Genomic DNA, 22985 nt, shown 5'->3' on the forward strand with positions numbered 1-22985 from the left:
AGTACACAAAGCGAAATCGTTTGTACTTTTTATACATATATAAAATATTTGAAAACTTGAATTTTTCCTGGCTGAAGTTTTTTCAAAAACTGCCAAGAAGATATTAATATTATTATTAGAATGAATAATTTCCTTCTTTGTATATAAAAAAACATGCTCAATTATGATCTGATAATTTATTTGTTTTAGATTGCAGTGCAGGGAAAAGGTACTTAAAACTGGTACCGCTAACTGGACGATTCTAAACAACAAGCAATTAGATTGATGCTCGTTTGATCATCCGGCTGTTTTCCATAAAATAATATGCTTCCAGCGTGCAACACCTTTTCTCCTTCCACGCCATTTTTACACAAAGGAGTGGATAACTTAAATTTACAAATTTCAGCAATGCTGAGCGACATCTTTGACATACTAAGCACGAAAAACGATTAAAATTCTCTAACAACACAATGTATCAGTTGCAAAGTGACCCCGTTGTCGCCCGCCATCTTTCTTCAAATCCTTATTCTGGCGTCATGACTTCAGATCCCATTAGTATAAGGAAATAAGCTTCAGCATCAAATAAGTTGTTTGAATTTCAAAACCTGAAATTCAAGAGAGCGGCTCCAAAATTTTGAAAAAAGAGATACATCAACTCAAAATATCTACTCGGGGGGTTTTGGAATCATTAATTACGAATCTGAAGTCATAATTTCGAGATTTTCCATTTAAGATGGCGACTTCAAGATGGCTGCTCCAAAATTTTTGAAAAAGAAATAGACGCGCTTAAAAATCTCTACTCGGGGTTTTTTTGGGTGATTGATTACGAATCTACAAAATTCCACAAATGCGTACATTATCAAAATCAAAGTGAATATTCAAAATATCATCTACAATTTCGAAGAATTACGTATCGATGTGAATTATATTTGATATATATTTTAATGTAGTAACTTCAGATTCATAATCAGTGTCCCCAAACTCTACCGAGCAGAGATTTTCAAGTTCATATATCTCTTTTTTCAAAATTTTAGAACAGCCATCTTCAATTTGAAGATTTAAAAATTGTGACTTCAGATTCGTAATCAGCGACCCAAAAACCCCGTGAGTATGAATTTTCAATTAGTTATGTTAAAAACTTTCTTCAAGAATGAATTCTTTTGAAACGGGCATTTATTTCTGTTTATTTATTTACATAACAATTATTATGAACAATTATGTCAAATAAACTATATTTTTATGTTCTCTAACCAATAAATTAGCAAACGAATAATCAAAACCAGACCTAACTGCATTAATTCGGAGAAGATCGACGTGCAGTGACAGATAAGAATCACGAGTATATCATAGGAATATTCGATGAAGGAGATTTTGCTTTTTTAATGATTCCTAAAGGGAACTTGGTTCAGAATAATGCTGTGACTGCCACTGATCTCTTTTACAGAGCTAAAGTAGGCATAAATGGCCAGATTGCCAGCGAAACCTCACCATTAACGAGACCGTATTTCGATTATATAATAGCTAATTTCTTCTGGTCTATCCCCTCATCACTCATAATTCCTGCTGAGATTTACCCATGAATAAAATTGGAATTTTAGAAAAGAGATTACAAATATGACTAAAATACCATCTCTGGAATATTTGAATTAAGATTTTTCCAAGTAAGTCAGTCCAGGATGCTTCTTCGTTCCTGATGTGTGCTTTCGAATGAACTTTGAATACGGAAAGTCTTTGTCAAATCCAACTGTATGCATGCATCAAATAAATTTTCTTCGTCATAGAGGCCTAAGAAAATAAGATAATAGTCTGCATATTTTTTAGTAACAGGAATCGCATTTAAATTTATCACACTGATATGAATTATAATTTAGTTTTACTAATTTAAAGTTTTTTCATCGCCTCATTTTATCAAGACTTTTTAAAACAAGCCATTCTTTGCTTAGCATTTTGTTAAATTTGTCCTTGTCTGTAAAAAATAGAAAAATTCAACGTTTCGAAAGAAATTCTGGCAGCAACAACACTCATTAAGCTTATATAAATATCTTCTACGACAAAATGTGTACTTTGGGAATTGTCGAATTGGTAACGATGTAGCGGATATGTGGAAAAATTGGTAATAACTAAATTTATTTTTTACAAATACCACGAAACTTTTTCTGTGAAAGCTAATATATAATCTTTATATGTATAAGAATCACTGATTTATACAAAGAACTTGTAGCTTGAATAGTACTAATTATCATTCTATAAATTCTAAACTGTTTTTAATTATACACGTTCAAAGATCTTATTTATAAATATATTTGCCTTTCTCATATCGCTAGCTTCAGGAATGCAAAGTATCATAGACTCCATATTTGAGCAACGTACATTAAGACGCTAGGTACAAGGCTTTGGAAAAGTCGAACAATAGGTTTCCAAGAGTCAAGTTTAAACTATGAATCAGAGAAATCGCAGAGTTTAAAGCTATATTATATTTCCTTACAAACGCATTCATTGGATTTAGAAAAATCGCAGTTTGACTGAGGAGTTTGCCTAGATAAGTATACTTCTTAACAGTTTAAACTTTGGATCCATTGTACATAAAAGGTGGATGTTTTTGATTATGAACATGTCCTCCATTCCTGAACATTACAATTTTCGTCCTATCTAAATTGACTTCTAAATCATTTACCTTACAATATTCAAATAATCATTCAAGAATCCTTCTCATTTCCACAACGGAGTCAATAATGATAGCCAAGTCATCCGCGTACAGACGAAGAAAATGTTCAATTAAGTAATCTAACGATACACCTTTGACACTTTTCGAAAGCAGAAATGTCTTCAAATCCGCGAATAACAAGCTAAACATCTTAGAACTGAGGACTTCTCCCTGCATAACCTCCTTTGAAATGTTTACCGCTTGGGACACATCTGTATTCCTCTTAACTGCTACATTAGCCTTGAAGTGAAAGCCCATTATTATTCTTGAGAATTTCGATCCACATCCTTTTGACAGGATTTTTTCCCATAAGATTTTATGATTCAAAGAGAGAAAAGCTACTTTAGAATAAAAAAATAATACATAAACTTTTCCTCTTTATAATTCCAGGCGATTTTGAATTAATGAGTTGAGAGTACACACATGGTATATACAGCAAAGACTTCATCTGAATTCCGTCTGCCGCTCAGGTAAAAAATGAAACTCTTCGGCCCAATCTATTAGTCTCTTTAAAATAATTTGTGTAAGGATTTTAGTTACACAATAAAATGAAGCAATAACACAGTAGATCGAAGGATCATTAATATTCCCTTTTTCATACAACATTTTAACATAAGTTTGCGATCAAGATTTTGGAACTTTCTCTTTATCTATTATTTTGTTAAATAAAGTATTTAGATACGTGTGAGATATCTGGGTGAATTAAAAAAAATTCCAATGCCATACGGCCAAGGAGCCTTATCACACTTACAATTCTTTAAACTCTAAGTAGCTTCATCGGGTATATTTCGCACGTGTCTATATCTATACAATCGTTAGTTAATAAATTGAGGTCAAAGCTATTAACTGCCTTATAAAATTGCTTAGAATTCTTAGCCATCCTAAAACATTCAAACAAAGATTTATTATACGCCTCCTTTTTTAATAACAGTAAATTCGTAATTTTTTATATTCTGCAATCAAGTATCAGGTTTTAATTTTTGCTGTTTACAATTTTTAAATAATTGCTCTAACTTTCTTTTGCTGTTTTTACAATCTTTACCAAAAAATGACTTTGAAAAGCTGAGCTTTTTACTAGGTGTTACAATCATTCCTAACTGATTATCTGTATCTGTGATAGTTTTAATTCATTCATTTGCAAGATCGTCTATCGGCAAGTTTTGATAATTAGAAACCGAAGGATACTATATAGGTATTTTCTTCATATTTTCCGTATTTTTAATTTTTCCATTTGAAATAAGGACCACTTGTATGTATGTATGTATTAAATCTCTCTCTTTTACGGTTTTGAGGGCCTCCGCTCCCTGTACATATATTTACAATTCCATCCTTAGTCTAACTGAACTACTACTTATATTACTACTTATATTCTACTCTTTCGCATTACTCAGGATAAACAATAGTAACTGCAGTGATGAAATAAGGACCACTTATTCTGCTAGTATAATTAAATCCCGAATCAGCTAGGAAAGTTATTGATGATAACTTTCCTAGCTTCGATGAGCTTTTGCCCCTAAAAATGTAAATTAATCTGCACAATTACCCCTAGTTCTTCCATTTAAAAAAGCAAGCCATTTTTTTTAAAGCATGCAACCATCAATTTGCCTCTTCTATCTTGTCCATGGTTTAGGCCCGATCTAACTCTAAATATACTCATATTATGAGTGATAATAATGATAAGAAGACCTCCCTTTGCTCTTCCCAGTGTTGATTCCTTCGTCGCCACACTATACATCACTTGATAATTTAATAATTAATTTTAATTTTAATTTTAATTTTAATTTTAATTTTAATTTTAATTTTAATTTTAATTTTAATTTTAATTTTAATTTTAATTTTAATTTTAATTTTAATTTTAATTTTAATTTTAATTTAGATAATTTTAGAGCGGGGGGGGGGAGTAAGCCACGTGTCACTAACACGAATAAGATCCTCACTGGTAGTATGATTATAGATGTCATTCAAATTCTTGAAACCTCTGGTATTTCAGAAACCAACCCTTCTTGGTGCTTTTGATAGAGCATCCCTTGTGCTGTTGGAACCATATTGGTCTCTCCTTTCTTGGGAATTCTTAAAAAAAATTCTGAATAATTTTATCCTAATGATTGTGTTTGGGTTTCTTATTGTTTTTTAGAGAAGCGTCTTCATTTCTTGCTAGCTATAGAGCTTGTCGAAGACATTGACTTATAATCGTTATCCAGAAGAAGACAATTTTCCTTGATAAGAGACGAATTTCCAAAGCATTCCAATTTAAGGTGCTATGCTCTTAGTTTCTCACGTGTATCTTTCTTTTCATTAGTTAAAATCTTCAAATAGGACACCTTCAGAGACCGCTGATTTGATGCATTTTGAAACATTTTGTGTTTGAATTTCGAGTTGGTAAACTAATTAAAATTGGTCTGGAACGCTGATCTTTTCCAATCCTAATGACTTTTTCAATACAGTCATTTGGTATGTCAATATTAGCTTTCTCAGAAATAGTATTAACTGAATCATAGAGATGGTTCTTGTTGGTTGGATCATCCTTCACGTTATAAAGTACGATGTTCCTGGCTCTCTCTTTACTCTCTATAAACCCAATATTTTTCCCAACATGCTCACTTTATTTTCCGAAAGGACATTCTTTTCTTCCAGGATAATACATCTCTGTTAATAAATCTGAAGTTTCTCAAAAAAATTTTCATCCGAGTGTTTTAAGGACTTAGTATCTTCAAGGACCAAGCCAACTTTCACATGTGTTGATCTTAAACAGTACAACACTTTTTGATAAAAAGAGATATTTTGGGTTCCAATCGTGTACAAAACTATGAATTTTGCCTACGTTTCGTGAATATTGCAGTTCAATTTTTCAGGGCTAATCTGAAACTGAGGTATCAGGTTAAGTTGTTCTTATGTATACTATATATGATACCTGTGATTAGGCACAACGCCTCACAGTAATGACTAATCTAACTTGTTTGGCCAAGAAAATCTTTTTTTTTATCTGGGAGGACGGAAAGCCAAATCGTATTAGTATTATATCCATTGTCCCTACAGATGTTATTGAGGTGCTTTACGATTTCAATTGCTTCTCAGATAGCTGCCTTTTTGTCTATAGGGTTATTGATTAGTTTTCATATTTTCGCAAGTGGTATAAATATGGTTTTGATGTTGTGTTTGTTGATAGTTGTTCCTATTTGTTCTGCAATAACTTAAATGTAGGGTGGGATGGTGTTCGGTTTTTTCTCTTTTCCTTTAGTAGGTTGTGTTGACTTTTTTTGAGTCTATTTTCTTATTGCTTTATCAATTTGTTTTTTTCTGTAATTGTTTTGTATTAAAATTTGTTTAATGTTTTGTAATTCATTTTGTAATTTATGTCTATCTGTTATGGAGACCGCTCTGTATCCAATGGAGTTGACGACGGATTGTTTTTGAGATGGGTGGTGTTGGGAGGAGGGATGTATGCATCTGTTTGTATGGGTGAGTTTTTTGTAAACTTTAGATCCTAATTTGTTATCAGATCTTTTTTAAAGGAATACGTCCAAGGAACGAAGTTGAACAGAAAAATGTAATGGATTGGTGAGATCGAAAAACTTATTGAGTTCATCTAGTCCATGTTGCTAGACGACAAAAGTCCCATCAACATACCAAAACCAAAATTCTGGTTTTAGCTTGGGTTGGTTGAAGATTTTACTTTCTAGATGTTCCATAACGATATTGGCTATCATCGCTGAGATTGAAGATCTTATTGCCGCTCCTGACGTTTGTTCTTAGAATTGGTTATTGAAAGAAAAGTTTAATTGAGACAGAATTCTATCAAGGGTATAAGTTTAAAAGAAAAGTTTGTAAAAGAATTTGGAAAGAGAGGTTGATCCAGAAGTACAATCTAAATACAGTAAAACGTGACGTAATAAAACATTTAAGTGGCCCTAAAAAAGGCCGGTCTTCTTGGATTCCTAAAAAGGGCCGGGATTACGTGTTCAAAATCTTCAAAAACTCCTCAAGTATTGGTATCTCTCTATGGGTTCTTGGTTTTCCTTCGTTTAACTTCCGTTTCTTCTCTGGGCTGCTTGTCCTCCTTCTTGAGAGGAACGAACTCTGACTGGTTGGCCGGTCTCGGGCGCTAGGAAGTAGATGATCTTTGGCTTGCAGAAGGGCCTTGGGTGGTTCTCTGGATGCGGAAGTTACCTGTATTGCAAGCAGAGGTACTTGGTATCTGCGAGGTCGGTGTGGCTGCACTGGCAAAACACTTATCCCACAGTTTCTTTTTAATTAGCGGTGGAATAGTGGGATCGGCTTCATCAATGCGCACTACGTTTAGCGTGTCTTCAAGCGGGAGGTTGGCTTGTTAGGACGTGTACCTGTTGACGGCGAGGGTCATCAACGGCTACCAGCGGGTACCGTGAAGCGTGGAGGAAGTTGGAAGTTCACTGTCGCAAAACACATTTCCCAGAGTCTGTTCCTTACCGAGAGTTCGATATTCCCTTTTGGAATATACGGGGCGTCATTTACGATGCGTGGGACACCTCTTTCCGGGCTGAGCCTAATTGGAGAAGTGCTGAGTTTCAAGATCTCATCTACACCTCCAGAATTGTATGGTAGAGTTACTTTTAAGGTCTGTTCTTGGGGAGGAGAGTCACTGCATTAAAGTTCGCGAGTGGATATCTCTAGGGTCACGGGACCTCGGAGACGTGATAAGAGCGGTCAAGATGGAGAGCTGCTGGAAGAGCTAGTGATGGCTTCGTTCAGATGGCCGAGAAAACTTTTTGTCGCAAGGTGATCCGGGGAGTTGAGGTCAATGGGGCTACGAGCCTCGAGTACTCCACGTAGATCCACTGCTAAGCGATGAAATCGCTTAGCATCACCCGATAGGGTGGTGGAATCGATCCGTAGGTACCCAGGGGCACGTTCTCTTGATCCTGCAAGGCCTCTCGGCGACGGAGGGCAAGGAGTTTGCGGAAGGTAGCTTGACGGAGCTTCCGTGCTGGGACTTGGCAATTTTTTATTCTTGCGCGATGGTGAAATGAGCAAATATTGTCAGGCCGTGTTGTATCTCTGCCTTTAGGGTAAAACTAGAGCTTCTTTGATGTGTCCTGCATTTCGTTGACGATAGGGTTTTTAAACGTCCACCTAAGAAGCAACAAAAGAAACGAAAACATATGTATGGAGAGAGTGAATGTGACATTCGGCCTCGGTGGGCCCTCTGACGGGGAGGGGTCCTTTGAGCTCTCGGCTGTTTATGTGAGTAGGGGTGTATGTATATGTATAGAACCTGGCCGACTCTATGACGGTGAGGGGTTCTATGAGCCCTCGGCTGTCTGTGTGAGTTGGTGTGTAAGTGGGTCTACCGGACCCCGTGGACCCTCGGACGGTGAGGGGTCCTTTGGGCACTCGGCTGTGTGCGGACAGGTGTGATTAAAATCAGGGCGCAACTCAGGATTGCCAGCAATAGGCACCGCAGTATCGCGGTGGATGGTTCACAACGGTGAATGCCATTGTCAGGTTGATGCTTCTGGCTTCCACGTGTGTACATAAAACATCTTTCCCAGGGAAATTGGTAGTCCAGGTGTTCTGAACACAACTTCCTGGAGAATGATGTATTCTGTACATCTGAAGAAGCTAGATTACTGCTTCGAATGATTAAACCTTTAAAAACCTATCAACGTGTTCTTTATTTGAGTTCTGAACACAACTACCACGAGGAAGATGTATTTTAAATACCTAGAGTACAAGCGTCACGTTTTTCAAAAACTGGACCTTTAAAATCCGATCAAGGTGTCTTTAAGTTTAGTTATAAATACAAGTTACTAGAGGAAGATCCATTTTGAACACCTGGGGTACCGGTTTCCCTTTTCAGAATGACGAGTGCCTTAAAAAATGTCAATATAACTGAAATTTCTGTTCAACATGCACCTTTCTTGGAGAATATATATTTTGATTACTTGGTCTAATATAGTATATAAGCCATCTGCTTTTGTGTTAATTTACTCCAAAATACTTTCAGTTAGATAGTTTCAAGTATGGGTCGTGGAGCCTGTGAATTTCATTGTGCTTAAACTATAAAAGCCATTTTGACACACGCGTTTATTCTTCAAATAGTGCAAAAAGTCTGCTCACTTTTAACGAGTATTTGTGTCTCTACATACTTCATTGATTTCAAAATTTTGGAGATATAACTTCAGAAGCGAGGCGTACCCCAACGCACACTGTGTGAGGCGAACGTTTCCACACAGGAATGTGAGCCTCAACCAAACTGCATTTCGGCAGCCGCTCTAGCTGGCCCTTGAAAAGAGACGGTCAGATTAGGGTGAACAAAGTGGTCCGTCTTAGGTTATCAGGTGAATGCAAAGATTAAATGCAAAGCACTAACTTCATGTGTTTTGTGAGTGTTTTGTACATTACACAAAATATATCAGCGACCAATAAGCAGTAATCCCTCGACATGGAGCCTCTATGCAAGGAGATTGTTAACTCTTTTCCTAGTATTTTCAAAGACGACTGCGTCCATAGTTGCTCATATTTAGATTTCCATTGGTATCGGCACAGCGACTCAACCTCGATCTACCTGGTTGAAAGCCGGCATGCTATCGCCTCAGCCACCGAGACTCTTATTAGAAGTAATTAGTTTTATGTACAATAATACATCGATAATTCTCAATCAAATATCCACACTTTAAGAGCCGTTCACAAGGAAAAAGGCTTTTCACGGGAATAAATAAATAAATAAACAAACGATATTAAGAGTAAGGGCTAAGCAAAAAAGGACTGACGGAAAAGTTGGCTAAAAAGCAACAGAAGGTGGTGTGAGCTTGCTTGTTAAGAATCAGAAGCTACGTGGGAAATCAACATGGATCAAAAGACAAATAGAAGAGGAAATAAGTGGCATTGTATCAGGGGGGAAAATAAAGTTGTGCTAAAGGAAGAAAATAAAGAGAATATAAACGAAGTGAACGGAACAATTGTGAGAAAAATGAAAGTAGGAATAGTGGTTGTGGAAATGGTATTCGTCTACAGAAGAAAAAAAGAAGAGGAAGGATAGAAAACAAGAAGGAAATAGACCGATTAAAAGAAGAAGAGACTGGTGCTAATTAAGAGGGGCTCTAATAATGCTTGTACAGGGGAAGAATAAGGAGAATTGTGTGATACAGAAAGGCATATCTTCATAGGAAACAGATCGAGAGGGTAGAACACAACATGACTTTTTGAGCAAGGTGGAATCTTTTTTAGTAATGAAAATACCAGTAAAAAGAAAGAAGGGGAATTTTCGTACGCGGGTATAGGCATCACCGTAATAGACTACATTTTGCCAGAATTAAGAATAAGCTAGCTGATGGTCGAGATTCCATGTTTCTTGACAAGCCTCTTCGTTTTCCTACTAGCCTGTTGACGAGATGTATTCAATTCGTTTGTCACTTTTCTGTGGCGCCAAAATATAGGTGAAACTGTTCAAAGCAATATTTTTTAGGAACTAGGGGTACGTATGTTTCATTTCTTTCTTATCTTGTTAAATACTTCAATAACTGCTAAATGTTTTTTATTATTACATAGTTATTTCGTCTCTCTTGGCTTCGATAAAAAGTCAGAATGAACGTCAATTATCTCATCACACAAATCTTTCTTTCTTCGACAAATATACTTTCTTCAATAAAAAATATGTGTGTTTTTTAATTTCGATTCATAAATTACATATATTGACTTTCAAGTTCTTCTGTTCAAAAAGTGTAACAAATTTAAGACATCTTTTTATACTGAAGTATCACACCCCGTAGATATCTTTTTTACTTTTGAGAGATAACAAAATTTTTATTTCTAAACCATCGTCAAAATTTAGGTTTGTCTATTTTATTCTCTGTCCTTTCGACTCATTATATCATTTTAATTATTAAAATTTTTTCTGTCTGCCAAAACTCTGCGTTACTGTCAAATTTTTTCCAGATTGCATTTTTAAATGTAGGCTTATTCACGGAGCCGCATAAACATCATAATGGCCGATCCTGTTATAAATGTGAACCGGCACATTGCATTTACAATATTTGTGAGAGTCTTTTCTGCAAATGTTACTGATTTCGCTCATTTCGACTTCACAAATTTGGTGTATCCAAAGTCCTCATCTTTCATAAGCTGATTAACAATAACACCTATGTACTCTCTGTCAAACTGTCATCAGTTCCAACACGTATTTCCATCCGATAAGTGCACACTCCCCTTAGAAAGTCATCACACGTACGGCATGCACACTAATTTTTCTTTTTTCCTCTACGTGTGCTATTTTGCTGATAATTTGCGCCCACGATTCACGCATATGCGCACCGATCATCGTGATACTAGAGGAGGCATCTGATAAGTTTGCAATTCCTGGAATTTTTCGCCACTACAGCCGAAGTTGGAAAGTTATCGAAGTTGGACTGTATTCTGAGTAAGTTACAGTTTTATCTTGAGCAGCGGTTACTTGTTCAGCAGTATTCTTACATACTCATCAAATTCTATAAACATAGTTGTGAAGTACATTTAATTAAAAAAATAAGCGGCTACTATCTTAAAACATTACAAGACTATCCCTGAGTTTACGCTCTTACCAAAATTTTTTTAGCGGATTTTTCTTTTTCAGAAAATGAAGACTGACGTCTTCATGATGTGTTACATTGTAGGAATTTTCACTAACACTGTTGGTAAATACAATAATATCTATAATTTAAGATCGATTTTTTATTACGGTATGTTTGCTTTCAATTAAAAATCTCAGGAAAGAGTGCTCTCTAAATTTATAGATTAGTAAAATTTTACAAATTGCTACTAAAGATCTTCATCTAATTATATTTATATTTGGAGCTGTGAATATTAATTAAGAGAAGGTTATACATAAAACACAATTCAGCACCATGATTTTTTCGACAGTCGTTGTGCCTACAGACTAAAGACTATTAGAGAATACTACTATTACATACTGACAGGCAGACTCGTGAAAACCCTTTTTTCATTTAGATGGTCTTAAGATGTGGATATTTGATAACAATCAGCGATTTTAAATTTGATATAAAACATCTAAAAAGAACATCGATGCTGGTACCAATGTTTCGAACTAACTTTAGAAACTAGGTCCCCTCTAAGGACGCTTATTGATTTTCAAGAAAATCAATTCGCTGTTGCGAATCTCAACTTTTGACATCAGAAGTACCGCTCCGTCGAGCCTAACCTGGCCGTCATTTACCCTACGGTGTAAATAGAGTGGCAGTCGTATGGCAGAGTGGGCGAGGCTCACTTTGCTATGCAAGGAGATCCACGTTAATATGTGTGCCCTGGGGTCTATCCTTAGATGGTCTTTGGTAAATTGCTGATGTTCATCTAACTTTTAACCTCAGAAGGACCGCTCTAGGGACCCTAAAGTGACTGTCATCCATCCTAGAATCTACCTAGGGAGTCTGCCGTACAGCAGATTGAATGAGGCTCGTCTTGATATGGAAAGAGTTATAAGTTATTCATTTCAATTTTGGACCTCGGTCGACCCTCAACTATCTTACGAGCTGGATAGGGAGGTCGTTTGGCAGAGTGGCTAAGTCTCGCTTTACTATACAAAGAGGTTCACATCAATCTCTGTGCTATGGGGTCTATCCCTAGGTGTTCGCTGGTGGGTATCTAACTTTTAACATCAGAAGAACCGCTCTATCGACCCTAAACTGTCTGTTGTCTGTACTACAGTCTAGCTAGGGAGCCTGCCGTATGGCAGAGTGTGTGAAGCTTGTCTACCTATGCAAAGAGGTCCATGTCATTCACTGTAAATGGTAGTATGTCTAGAAGCCAAGCGGTATATTTTCGGAAGATTGCAAACCACGAAATTCACCGAGATCTGACTCTTTCATTACAACCCGCCAACAAATACCTTTTTACTAAAATAAGAATAAAAAATGTATACAGTAAAGATATAGCACAAATTACAAAATTTTGAAAGATTTGAATGCACCCAAACTTTGATTTATGAATGTAGCTAATACCATACCTAATTTCTGACTTATACTGTATTTTTGCGGAATTAACTTGACCATATCGTCCGAGAGTAGTTTATCCTCATCCTATTCAACTTAAGAATGTTCGTCATTACGAAAGTTATCTAAATCGAGGTGATAATTACAGTTTGGGACAAGGCGTTTGTCGTGTAATGAAAGATAAGAATCACAAATACATCATTGGAATAATGCAATTTGGAGGTTTTTGTCCGCTAGTGGTTACTAAATCAAATCTTGCTCGTTACTATGACGTATACGACTCTAGTAACTATCAAAGAGTTAAAGTGCGCATAAATGGCGAAATTTCCAACATGACTATACCAATTTCACCCCTAGATTCTCTGAACAAAAAGTTCTTTAAATCCGTCAGTCGAGCACTTTTAATTGGTGCCGACATAATCTTTTAAAACTACTTTAACGGAATCATCGCAAATTAAAGTGGTCTTTGGGTTACATGGTCAGGATTGACTTTCTAAGAAAATATGTGTTTAGATAAGGAAAATAACAAGACATGTGTTATTTTTAATCACCATATCAACATGCTTTTATTGTTTAACTATATAAATAATCGACAAAAACCATTTTATTGTGTAGTTTTCTCGATTTAAGTGTGTTTCCACATCACAATTGAAGTTAAAGTTGTTTCACATTAATTTCTAATCAAGAAATATTTGTGCAAATTATCCACTCATTAATATTTTTTATTCATAGTATTCTTTTTAAATAAGACTCAGTTTAATCAAGCGATTTAATTTTATTAACTTTTTTGCAATCAAAAAAACATTTGGTTCGTGAAGAAGCAAAGATGTGCAAGGTTTTATAAAAATATAAGGCGAGCATCTAATTTCTGACATTAGAATGACCGCAACGTTTATCATAACCTGGCCGTCTTTCATCCTCCGGTGTGTCTAGGAATCTGCCAGGTGGCAGAATAGGTGAGGCTCACTTTGCTTTGGAAAGAGGTTCACGTCATTCACTGTGTTGTAGGGAACGCCCTTTACCCGAGATGTACATTTGTAGAACTTTGGAAGCCGCGAAATAAACAGGAAGCTAACTTGGTCAATTTAATATGATTCTGTGTACTGCATTCAGAAGAGACACAGTCGTGGGGGCTCTTCAGAATAAACACAGCGGTCGTGGGTGCTCAAATGAGCTCCATCACCCATTTCTTTAAAACCAATTAACCAACAAAGAAGTTCTTATTAGGATGATATTGATTTTATACCTTGATGGTACATCATGTGGGGAAAATTAGAAGGTTCTTTTTAAATATTTAAAAATAATTTTTGTTTAATTTTTGTAATTTCCGTGACACTGTTTTATACTTGCCAAAAAGAAACATATGAGCTTCGATGAAATTTTACCCGAGTGAGCTTGATCTCTACCTTGTTATAAATTTCTTAAAGAATTTAACGCATAATCGACAAAAGTGATTTTTAATATATTGTTTGTCTAGCCTGAGAGAAATTATTTCTCAAGGTTGTGTAATGGATATAAAATTCCGGTATAAATATTTACGAGGTGGTTATCTATATTTTATAACCTTAGCCTACAAAAGCAGAAACACTTTTTAATGTAAAATTATAATACACGTGTCTCAAAAATTAATACTAGCAAATTTCAGAAAAGTTATTATTTTTTGTTTGAAAACATAAACCCTAATCCCTGTACCTGGCAGGAACATTTTTGTTTTTAGTTGGGTCTCCGTCCTTATATCCGTTTACCCTACTCTTTCGAAGAAGGGGAATTGAGGGGTAAATGATTTGTGGAAAACTAAGGAGAATAAAAAAAATTTAAGGAGGTAAAGTAGGAGAAGCGATGGAAAATTAGGGGGAATTAGAAGAAGGGAATGAGGGAAAATGAAGGAAAGGAAGTAAGTAGAAATGAGGACAGAGAAAGTAGTGAAAGAGATGAGAAGAAGTAGGGAAAGTATGAAAATGCGATTGGAAATGAGAGGATAGGAGGGTTTGGTAAGTAGGGGATATTTAGGGAATTAAGGAGAGGCGATGTAAAATAAGTTACAGAAGAAGGGAAAGCGACAGGTTATGATTTGGAAAAAATAGAGGAAATTAGGGAAAGAAAGTAGGATAAGTAAGTGTTAGGAAAGTAGGGAAAGGGGGGTATTAAATGGGACAATAAGGAGAGGGGCAAGTAAAGGAGAAGGGATTTTCACAAGGGGTGTTGAGGGAAGGTTTGAGAAATAGGAGATTGTGAAGGAAGTAAGGGTGGGAAAGTATGGAAAAAGGATGTTTAAACGAAATGAACGTTCAATCATCTTCGAGTGACCATTATCAGTTTTTAATTTTCATTGACGATAAGTAAATGCATCTCTAAAATAACAATTGATGTGAAAATCAGTCAAAATTTAAAGAAAATGTTTACGAGAAATTGCTGATAATGATAATAATGTAGAAAATCAGGGACCGGAATCCTTTGTTCCTATTTTAGACAAAAACTGTTCTTGAATTTAAAAGTTTCCTTAACCTTGGACTTTGTTTACAAAATTCAATTTTCCCTTTAAGAAGAAGAGAAATATCCTCGGAAAAATCTACTTGAAAGATATTTAGATCCTGAATCGATAAAAAGAAGCTTTAAATGGATAATATACTATATAGGCAGCTAATCGATAGCAAATACGTAGGTAATCCACATTATTTACAAACATTTTGTTAATAATTTCTTTGTTATTTTTTAGTTAAGAATTCGTGTCATTTGTTCAAAATAGTTGTTTTTGCGTAGAAAATTAATCTTCTTCGCTGAGAATTCACGTTTTTGTTTGAAACTGAACTATTTGGTAAAAAATTAATAGATTCTGTAGCAATTAAGAAAAATTTATTTAATTTTTTCTGATGGACGATTTTTTATTTCAGTTAAAATTTTGTCTCTGTGGTTAAAAATTTGACTCGTGTGTGAAAATTTCGTTTGCTAAATTCAGAATAATTTTTACAACTGAAAATTTAACTATTTTATTTTTGGTTAAAACTAGTCTTTTTAGTAGGAAATGAATATTGTTTTGTAAAAATCTGGTTTTTATTTAAAAATTAGGATTTATGTTTAAGAAAAAAAAATTGATCTCTTTTTAAAGATTAATTATTTTCGTAGTTGACAATAAAATTGTTTTCATCAAAAATTAAACTATTACATTGTTCATAATAAATTGACCTTTTCAGTACAAATTCCAAATATTCGGTTCTCCATTAATGTATTTTATTAAAAAATTCCCCGTTTTAGTAGAAATTAATCTTCGTCATTAAAAGTTCATCTTTTTATTAAAAAATGTAAATATATTAGTGAACATTTTTAATATATTTTTGACTGAAAAATCGTTTTTTTTTGTGAAGATGAATTTTTTAACTGCAGATTTAAATACGTATTTTATTTTTGTTCGTAATTTTATCTTTTTCGTCGAAAATTCAACCCTTTGTTTCTGAATTTATTTATTTTGCTGCAAATTCAGTCTTTTGTTAAGAACTTAACTTTTTTTTCGAAAACGAGGTTTCTTTTGTGCAGATTTTCTTTTAACTGTAAATGTAACTTTTTTATTTTTGACAAAAATTGGTTTTTCCTACTTAAAAATTCAGGTGTTTCGTTTATTATTATTTGGTAGAAAAGTAAGATTCTTGATACAAAATAAATCTTTTTTCATCCATTTCTGGTAATAAATTTATATTTTTTCGCTGGAAAATCAACAATTTTCTAAAATCTATGGACACTTTGTATTTCTAGAAACTTATGATAACTTACAAAACCAGTATTTTTGTGAATTTATTGTTGGAGAATCTGATTAATTAAATGCAAATAACACTAGCAAATTACTTGTCTTTTTATTGTTTAAAAACTGGTTTTAATTTATCTCAATTGCAAACAATTATGTCATAAGTCTCATGTAATTATGAAAATTTATTACTGGATAGACAAGTGAATGAAATATAAATAATTTAACAGGTGGAATGAAGATAGCGAATAGTCTGAGATTTACTAAAACGTTTTGAAAAATATTCACTTGTTACGCTTATAAAATTTTTTTGTACGCGGGTTTCACTTATTACAAGAAAAAAATGAAGACTGCAAATGGCATTGTTTGTTTCTTTTTGCTGATCCTCATTAAACCTATTGGTAAATATTATAAAATTTATCATTTGAAATGAGTTATTTATTGTGGTATGCTTATTGCCTCTTTAAGACTGCTTACCCTTAAAATAAAACTTTTCTTCCAACACATAGTGCTATCTAATTTATAAATTAATAGAATTCTACTCAATTAATCAGGCAAAAGTGAGCGTCTCAAAAATAGTAAATAAAGATCTAGCAGTTTGATGAAAATTATTTCTTTTTTAATTATCTTTCTGTTTACAAATATCTACAAATATAAGAGTAAAATATTTATTGTCATACCTGAGACAAAAATATCGAAGTCTTAATAAAAACCCTTTTTTGTAATATTCACATTTTAATAATAGTTTAATTTTTATAAATTTTAATAATAATTAAATATTATTAATAGTTATTTTTGTTTTAGTAGTAAAAATGAGAAGTAAAATTTTTACAAAAAGTACATTTTTGCCTAAAAAAGATACAGTTTTTACCAAAAAAGATGATTTTTTAACAAAATAGTTGAGTTTCAAATCAAGAAATTAAATTTTTAACGAAATAGTAAAATTTTTAAACACAAAAAGTTTAAATTTATAATAAAATATAAATTTTCAAGAGAAGTGTTGAATAGTTAATCAATTTTCAACAAAAAGGTTAATTGTTAGTCAAATAATGCAAGTTTTAACCAAATAGTAGCATTTTCAACCAAATAGCTGATTTTTTAACCAAAAAAGACCATTTTTCCAGAATACAGTTAAATATTAACCCAAAAAATATTATTCTTAACAAAAAGGTTGATTTTCAACTAAACTAAAAACCAAAAAAGGCCAAATATTTATAGAAAACTTGAATTTTTACAAAAAAAAAGTTCAGTTTCAACCTGGAAAAATGAATTTTTGAACAAAGGAGATGATTTTTTAAAAAGAAAATTTGAATTGTCAACCAAAAATATTCTTTTCTATAGAAAAAATTAACTCTTTCAAATTGTCCAATTCTCAAGCAAAAAGAAAACAAATTTTAAACAATTAAGTTGAATTTGAAACTCAAAATTTGAAATTTTCACAACAAATTTCATTTTCATTTGAATAGTAGAATTTTTATTCAAATAGTTCAATTTTTAACCAAATACTTGATTTCTCAAACAAAAAAGACGAGTTTTTTTAAAGATATTTGAATTTTTAATTCGAAACTTAAAATTGATAATAAAATGGTTCAATTTTAATTGAGAAAGATAAGATTTCAGGGAAAAACGATTTTTGTATTAATAAATATAAATTCTTAATCCGAACGTATACATTTTATGTTCAAAAAGACATATTTTAAACAAAACAGTTGAATTTTCAACAAAATGTATTAATTTCCAATAAGTTATTTGCATGTTCAATGGAATATTTTATTTTTCAAGCAAAAAGAGCTAATTTTTTTTAAAGACAATGGAATTATAAAACCAAAAAAAGACAAAACTGTGCTTGAAATTTCAAATAGTTGAATTTAATACTGAATTTTTTTCATACTAAACTTTTTACAAAACAGACGAATTTTTCACTCAGCAATATAAATTTTCAACAAAAAAGTTAATTACAAAATGCAAGGAATTCCAGATACAGCAGATGCAAAACTGTTTTATCTTTCTCCGGCCGTTATAAATTTCCTCTAAATATTTCAGCAAATTATCAGGAATTTGCTGAGTCATATGTTCAACATGAAATACAATAAAATCCCCAAAAAAGGACACGTAAAAAACATATTTGTTTTTCAGAAAAGTAGAAATCCTCTACGCTTCGGCCAACATTACCGTTTTTTTCAAGAGTCGATAAAAACAATATATAAATGAAAAAGGCAAGAATTTTAAAGTTCCATAATTTATGTCAATATTAAAACACGAAATCTACAAACATAAAAGTAAAATAGTTATTGCCATACCTGAGTTAAAAACGATCAAAGTCAAACTGATATAAAGGACAATAATTGTAGAGGTGACAAGGAGAAATTTTAATTAAATATTATTAAATTCATAAGTAAGATTCAAAATGACAAGATTATTAATAATTTATTGGTCATTACGTAATTCTGTAACCGTCCTTCTAATTTTTAACTTTTCTTTGTCATTATAACTTTTATGGAGTTTTCAATATTTGCCACGATATTGATTTAATATTTAATTGTATTCTAAAAAATTGCCTTATTTCGTTGAAAAATCCGCTATTTGGTTGAACATTCAATTATTTGGTTGAATCTAGAATTATTTGACTCAAAATTAACCTTCTATTAAGTTAAGTTAACCTTCTGTCTTTTTGTTAAGAATTTATCTTTTTTGGTTTGAGAGTCAACCTTTTCAAAAAGTTAGACTTTTTGGCTTGATAATTTTACCATTTAGTTAAAAATATATTTTTGTTTTTGGTTTAAAACTCAACTATTTGGTTAAAAACCATCCTTTTTGTCAAAGATCTATATTCCATAGTCAAAAACGCACATTTTTGTTGAAAATTTAAAGATCGTATAAAAATTCTTCTTTTAACTTCCAACTTAAACAATTTGGTTAAAAATTCATCTTTTTTGTTGAAAGTTTAATTTAAATAAAAAGAATTTTTTATGTTTCCTTCTGGATTAACTCACATGACTCGTCAGTGTAATTTTTATTTTTAATAAAAATATATATATTTCTTGAAAATTGTTTGCAGAACAAGCATAAATATAATCGCAACTGATACCAATTAAAAAATATGTTTTAGGAAATATTATGCGCTTTAGAGAACGGAGGGACGAAATATAGCTATTCTGTAAACGGAGGGGAACTTGTGTGCATTCATGTACAACCCTGTATTGTGGATCCTTGCTGTGCAGCCTCAACCTCAGATAAGGTAGAAGTCTAGTGCGCAGCCATAGATAAAATACACATGTACTGCGCAATTATAGATACAACACACATGTACTGCGCAGCCTTGTGTACCACAAGACTATACTGCGCAGGCTCACGTGTCCCAGAACTCTACTGCGCAGAATCACATGATGCGTACCATTACTGTGCAATATTCAGTGCCGTAAAATTCTACTGAGCAGCCTTACATGACGTAGAACTTTACTGTGCAGCCTTACGTTCCGCAGAACTCTACTGCGCAGTCTTTCTCCCACTTTTCCTTTCCATTACTCCCCAATACTCTATTCCACTCGAGTGGAATCGAGTGGTGATATAAAAGAGGTACGTCTTTTAGAACTCACTATTTTGAAAATTGAAAAATACGTAACTTTACGATAAAATCCTTTAGAAGAAACCTAATTTACATGGCTTGCAGATACCTGTTTCGCAGAAAATCTATATCTTTCCCCTGTCTTATTTTCGTTCTTTTATGCTTTTTCACTATCATCTTCAAATATTTAACACTTTTAGATCTTCGGTCTCCATGAGTCACAAACTCAGAGAGCAGGTAGATGTTTTCAACTTGCACCTAGCAATTCGGGTAGATGTTCATCAGATTTAAAGAGAAAGCTGCTACAAGAAGTTAGCAATTATACGAGAGTAAGCACTGTCCTCTACAGAAAGGACGGGAAACAAATTCAAGATTCGTTGGGTGGTTCTTCTTCTTGAACCGTGGCTTTTATGAAAAAATGCATTCCTCTTATCTGTATAGTTTGCTTACACCTAAATAATTTAATGCTGACAATTATATTTGAATTACTATCGGGGTAAATTTAGCTATCTTCGTCTATCTAACGCAGTCTTGGTGATACAGATACTTTCTGCTAGGTATGATAAAATGGTGTCGGCAATCCAAATCTGCTTCGACGTATCATCGGGACTATTAAAATCACCTTCGCATAGCTGCGTCAGATCGTTGATCACGGTAGGTGGCACGTACCTGTTGTCGTACGTGATAAAAACCTTTTGCCATTACATGGGCACTTGACCTGTACCTTGATTGGTTTAAGAAAATGCCGTTCTGGGTGCTTAGTGTCTGGAAGCGATTACACAGCGGATTCTCTCTGATTCTCAGCTATTGAAAGAAGTTCGTAATGTCCGACATTAACGTATCACTCGAGTACCTGCTCGACAGCCTGTAGTGGTTATATCTCGTGGATCACGAAGTTGCCATCAAAATTAGGTAAGCCTGGCACCAAACTGCTACAGTGGACCTTCTTAGCCACCTCACTTATTTGATCAATATAACTCTCTCGATAGTCGTTCTGAGTAAGGTATCGTAAGGTGAGATGCGTACTTTAACCAGCTGAACGTTGGAACGTACTGCTTTGTCAAGCAGCTGGAGTAAACGCAGACCGGGCATGATATGTTACTTGGAACTAGCGTGCCTTATTTTCTTGGTGTTGATGCTCGTATGTCTCTTTACATTCGTCGGGATTCCCAAAACGCAATTACCCTGGTTCAGTCATTGTTTTTCTGAAAAGCAGGAAACTTGGTTTCCGGCGTATTCCACTATTCACAGTCTTAATATTGGATCGCTTGTCCATATGTAGACCCGGAATTGATTAGTATAATAACAAGTATTTCCTTGAGATGAGACGCTTGTGAAGCTCGCAGAAAGAAGGCTTTCACTGAACGCATTAATTTTTCGGTCATGAACAAGATAAAACAATTTCCTTGACGGAAATGTGGAAAGGTATGATTTAAATCAGCGGCTACTGTATCGCTGGTACGGAGAATAATATAGGGATTCGATCTGTCAGGTATCCGGGCACGTACGGGTTTGATGCAAATGCATATCTGACAGCCGGATACATAACAGCAAAATACGCGGTCTCTGCAGAACCAAATGAGTTTCTTAAGCATGCCTCCTTGATATTATAGAAGAGGTACACACGAACTCCGAACATACATGAAGTTTGGGAATGAGGAAAGGGCAGGGGAAGAAGAGAAAAAATTCCGCTCGCTCCTTTGAAATGAGCACGCTTGTATCTGTGAAGCACTTGCATCTTTGGAGCTTGTTCAATTGCAGTTTGAGTGTAGTGACACAAAAAGCGCGCTAAAAGCTAGCTCAAACGTATGAACTTCAATGTGGACGCATTAAATTAATGAATAAATATAGTCGCAGATTAAAATAGGTCATTGAGTTGTTAATTAATAATCAATTTCCTACTTATTTTTTCTTTTTACAGAATTAACTTGGCCACTAGGAGGTGTCCCAGTTCATCCTACTCCCATCCGACTTTACATTTTTAATTTTGGAAGTATTCACAATCCTGATCGAGCTTTCCACTTAAGACGAGGATTTCATAGTGTAGTAATAGACGAGGATTATCAGTTTATCATTGGGATAATTATATATGGAGATTTTTGTCCGTTATTGATTCCAAAACTGGATCGTCCTCCCGACTATAATCAAATGGACGTAAGGAACTATCTAAAAGTGAAAGTACGCGTCAATGGTAACATTGCGAACGTGACTGTACCGATATCTGATGAGGATCCTCTGAATGAGCGATTTGGCAAACCCGTCCGTTCGAAATACATAATTCGTGCTGAAATACCTCGTTAATTAAATTTTATTATATAAATAATTATAGATGGGCAGTAGAGTGAGTCAAAAAAAATTATGCAAATCAAACTGGGAGCTGTGTAGAAAAGTACCATGTAAGAGAATCTTTAAAAATATCATTAATTTTACATGAATTAATTAACTCCTTCAACTTGTGCAGCAGAAAAATATGATTTAAAGCGGCATCTGGACAATAACTTACATGTATAAAATTTGAACTTTTCAATAAACAAAAAAAAAGAAAATCGCAAATTAAATTTTTTATTGAAAAATGAAATTCCTGCAAAGGAAGGGGACAGTAAACTTTAAATGCGATTGTTATCGAGAGAATATTTTCGAAGAATGATAAATTTATCAGCTCTAATCTCGCAATCTTGTATTAAAATATCAATTTTTAGCACAAAATAGATTTAAGTAGATTTAAGTTTCTTTTGTTTAGTTTTGTTCATGTAATTTCAACATTTAAAATATAGATTAGTCCAAGTAATTCTGAATTCGTTTGACTTTCCGGTATTCTCTAATTCTTTTGCAAGATTTTAATTATTTATTCATTTTTGTTTTAATTCTACGAGTTCTCTGGAATCATTTGATTTCCTTAATGTTCTTAATTTCCTCAAATCGTATGAACTTTAGAAATTTTCTTCAACTCTTGGAATAAGATAATTAAGGAGAGATCATGAATTTTATGAAATTTAGATAAGTAAGGGAATTAAAAAAATTCGCGAAATTTTGATAGTTTTG

The 22985-nt window shown here is 33.6% G+C and overlaps 1 protein-coding gene across 2 annotated transcripts; it reads left to right on the plus strand.

The window, feature by feature from the left end:
* Positions 1-16679: 16679 nt before the first annotated feature.
* LOC117175216 lies at positions 16680-22333 on the plus strand. 2 transcript variants are annotated; one of them, XR_004467451.1, is made up of 3 exons: positions 16680-16779; positions 19488-19616; positions 21865-22333. XR_004467451.1 is itself a non-coding variant. In XM_033364869.1 (2 exons), the coding sequence occupies exons 1-2, from the start codon at positions 16722-16724 to the stop codon at positions 22242-22244; spliced, it is 438 nt and encodes a 145-aa protein (XP_033220760.1). In that variant the 5' UTR covers positions 16685-16721; the 3' UTR covers positions 22245-22333. The 2 variants fall into 2 exon arrangements, 1 of the variants encoding a protein (XP_033220760.1); XM_033364869.1 differs by lacking the exon at positions 19488-19616 and having other exon boundaries at positions 16685-16779.
* The last annotated feature ends 652 nt before the right edge of the window (positions 22334-22985 follow it).

The sequence above is a fragment of the Belonocnema kinseyi genome, chromosome 1 (genome assembly GCF_010883055.1).
Source record: "Belonocnema kinseyi isolate 2016_QV_RU_SX_M_011 chromosome 1, B_treatae_v1, whole genome shotgun sequence".
In the NCBI taxonomy this organism is placed as follows: domain Eukaryota; kingdom Metazoa; phylum Arthropoda; class Insecta; order Hymenoptera; family Cynipidae; genus Belonocnema; species Belonocnema kinseyi.

What these genes read in the sequence shown, in the direction of transcription:
- LOC117175216 (XM_033364869.1), top strand. Translation starts at nt 16,722, where the DNA reads ATGAAGACTGCAAATGGCATTGTTTGTTTCTTTTTGCTGATCCTCATT. An exon ending in GATCCTCATTAAACCTATTG is followed by an intron (nt 16,780 to 21,864) that starts GTAAATATTATA and finishes TTCTTTTTACAG; the next exon opens with AATTAACTTGGCCACTAGGA.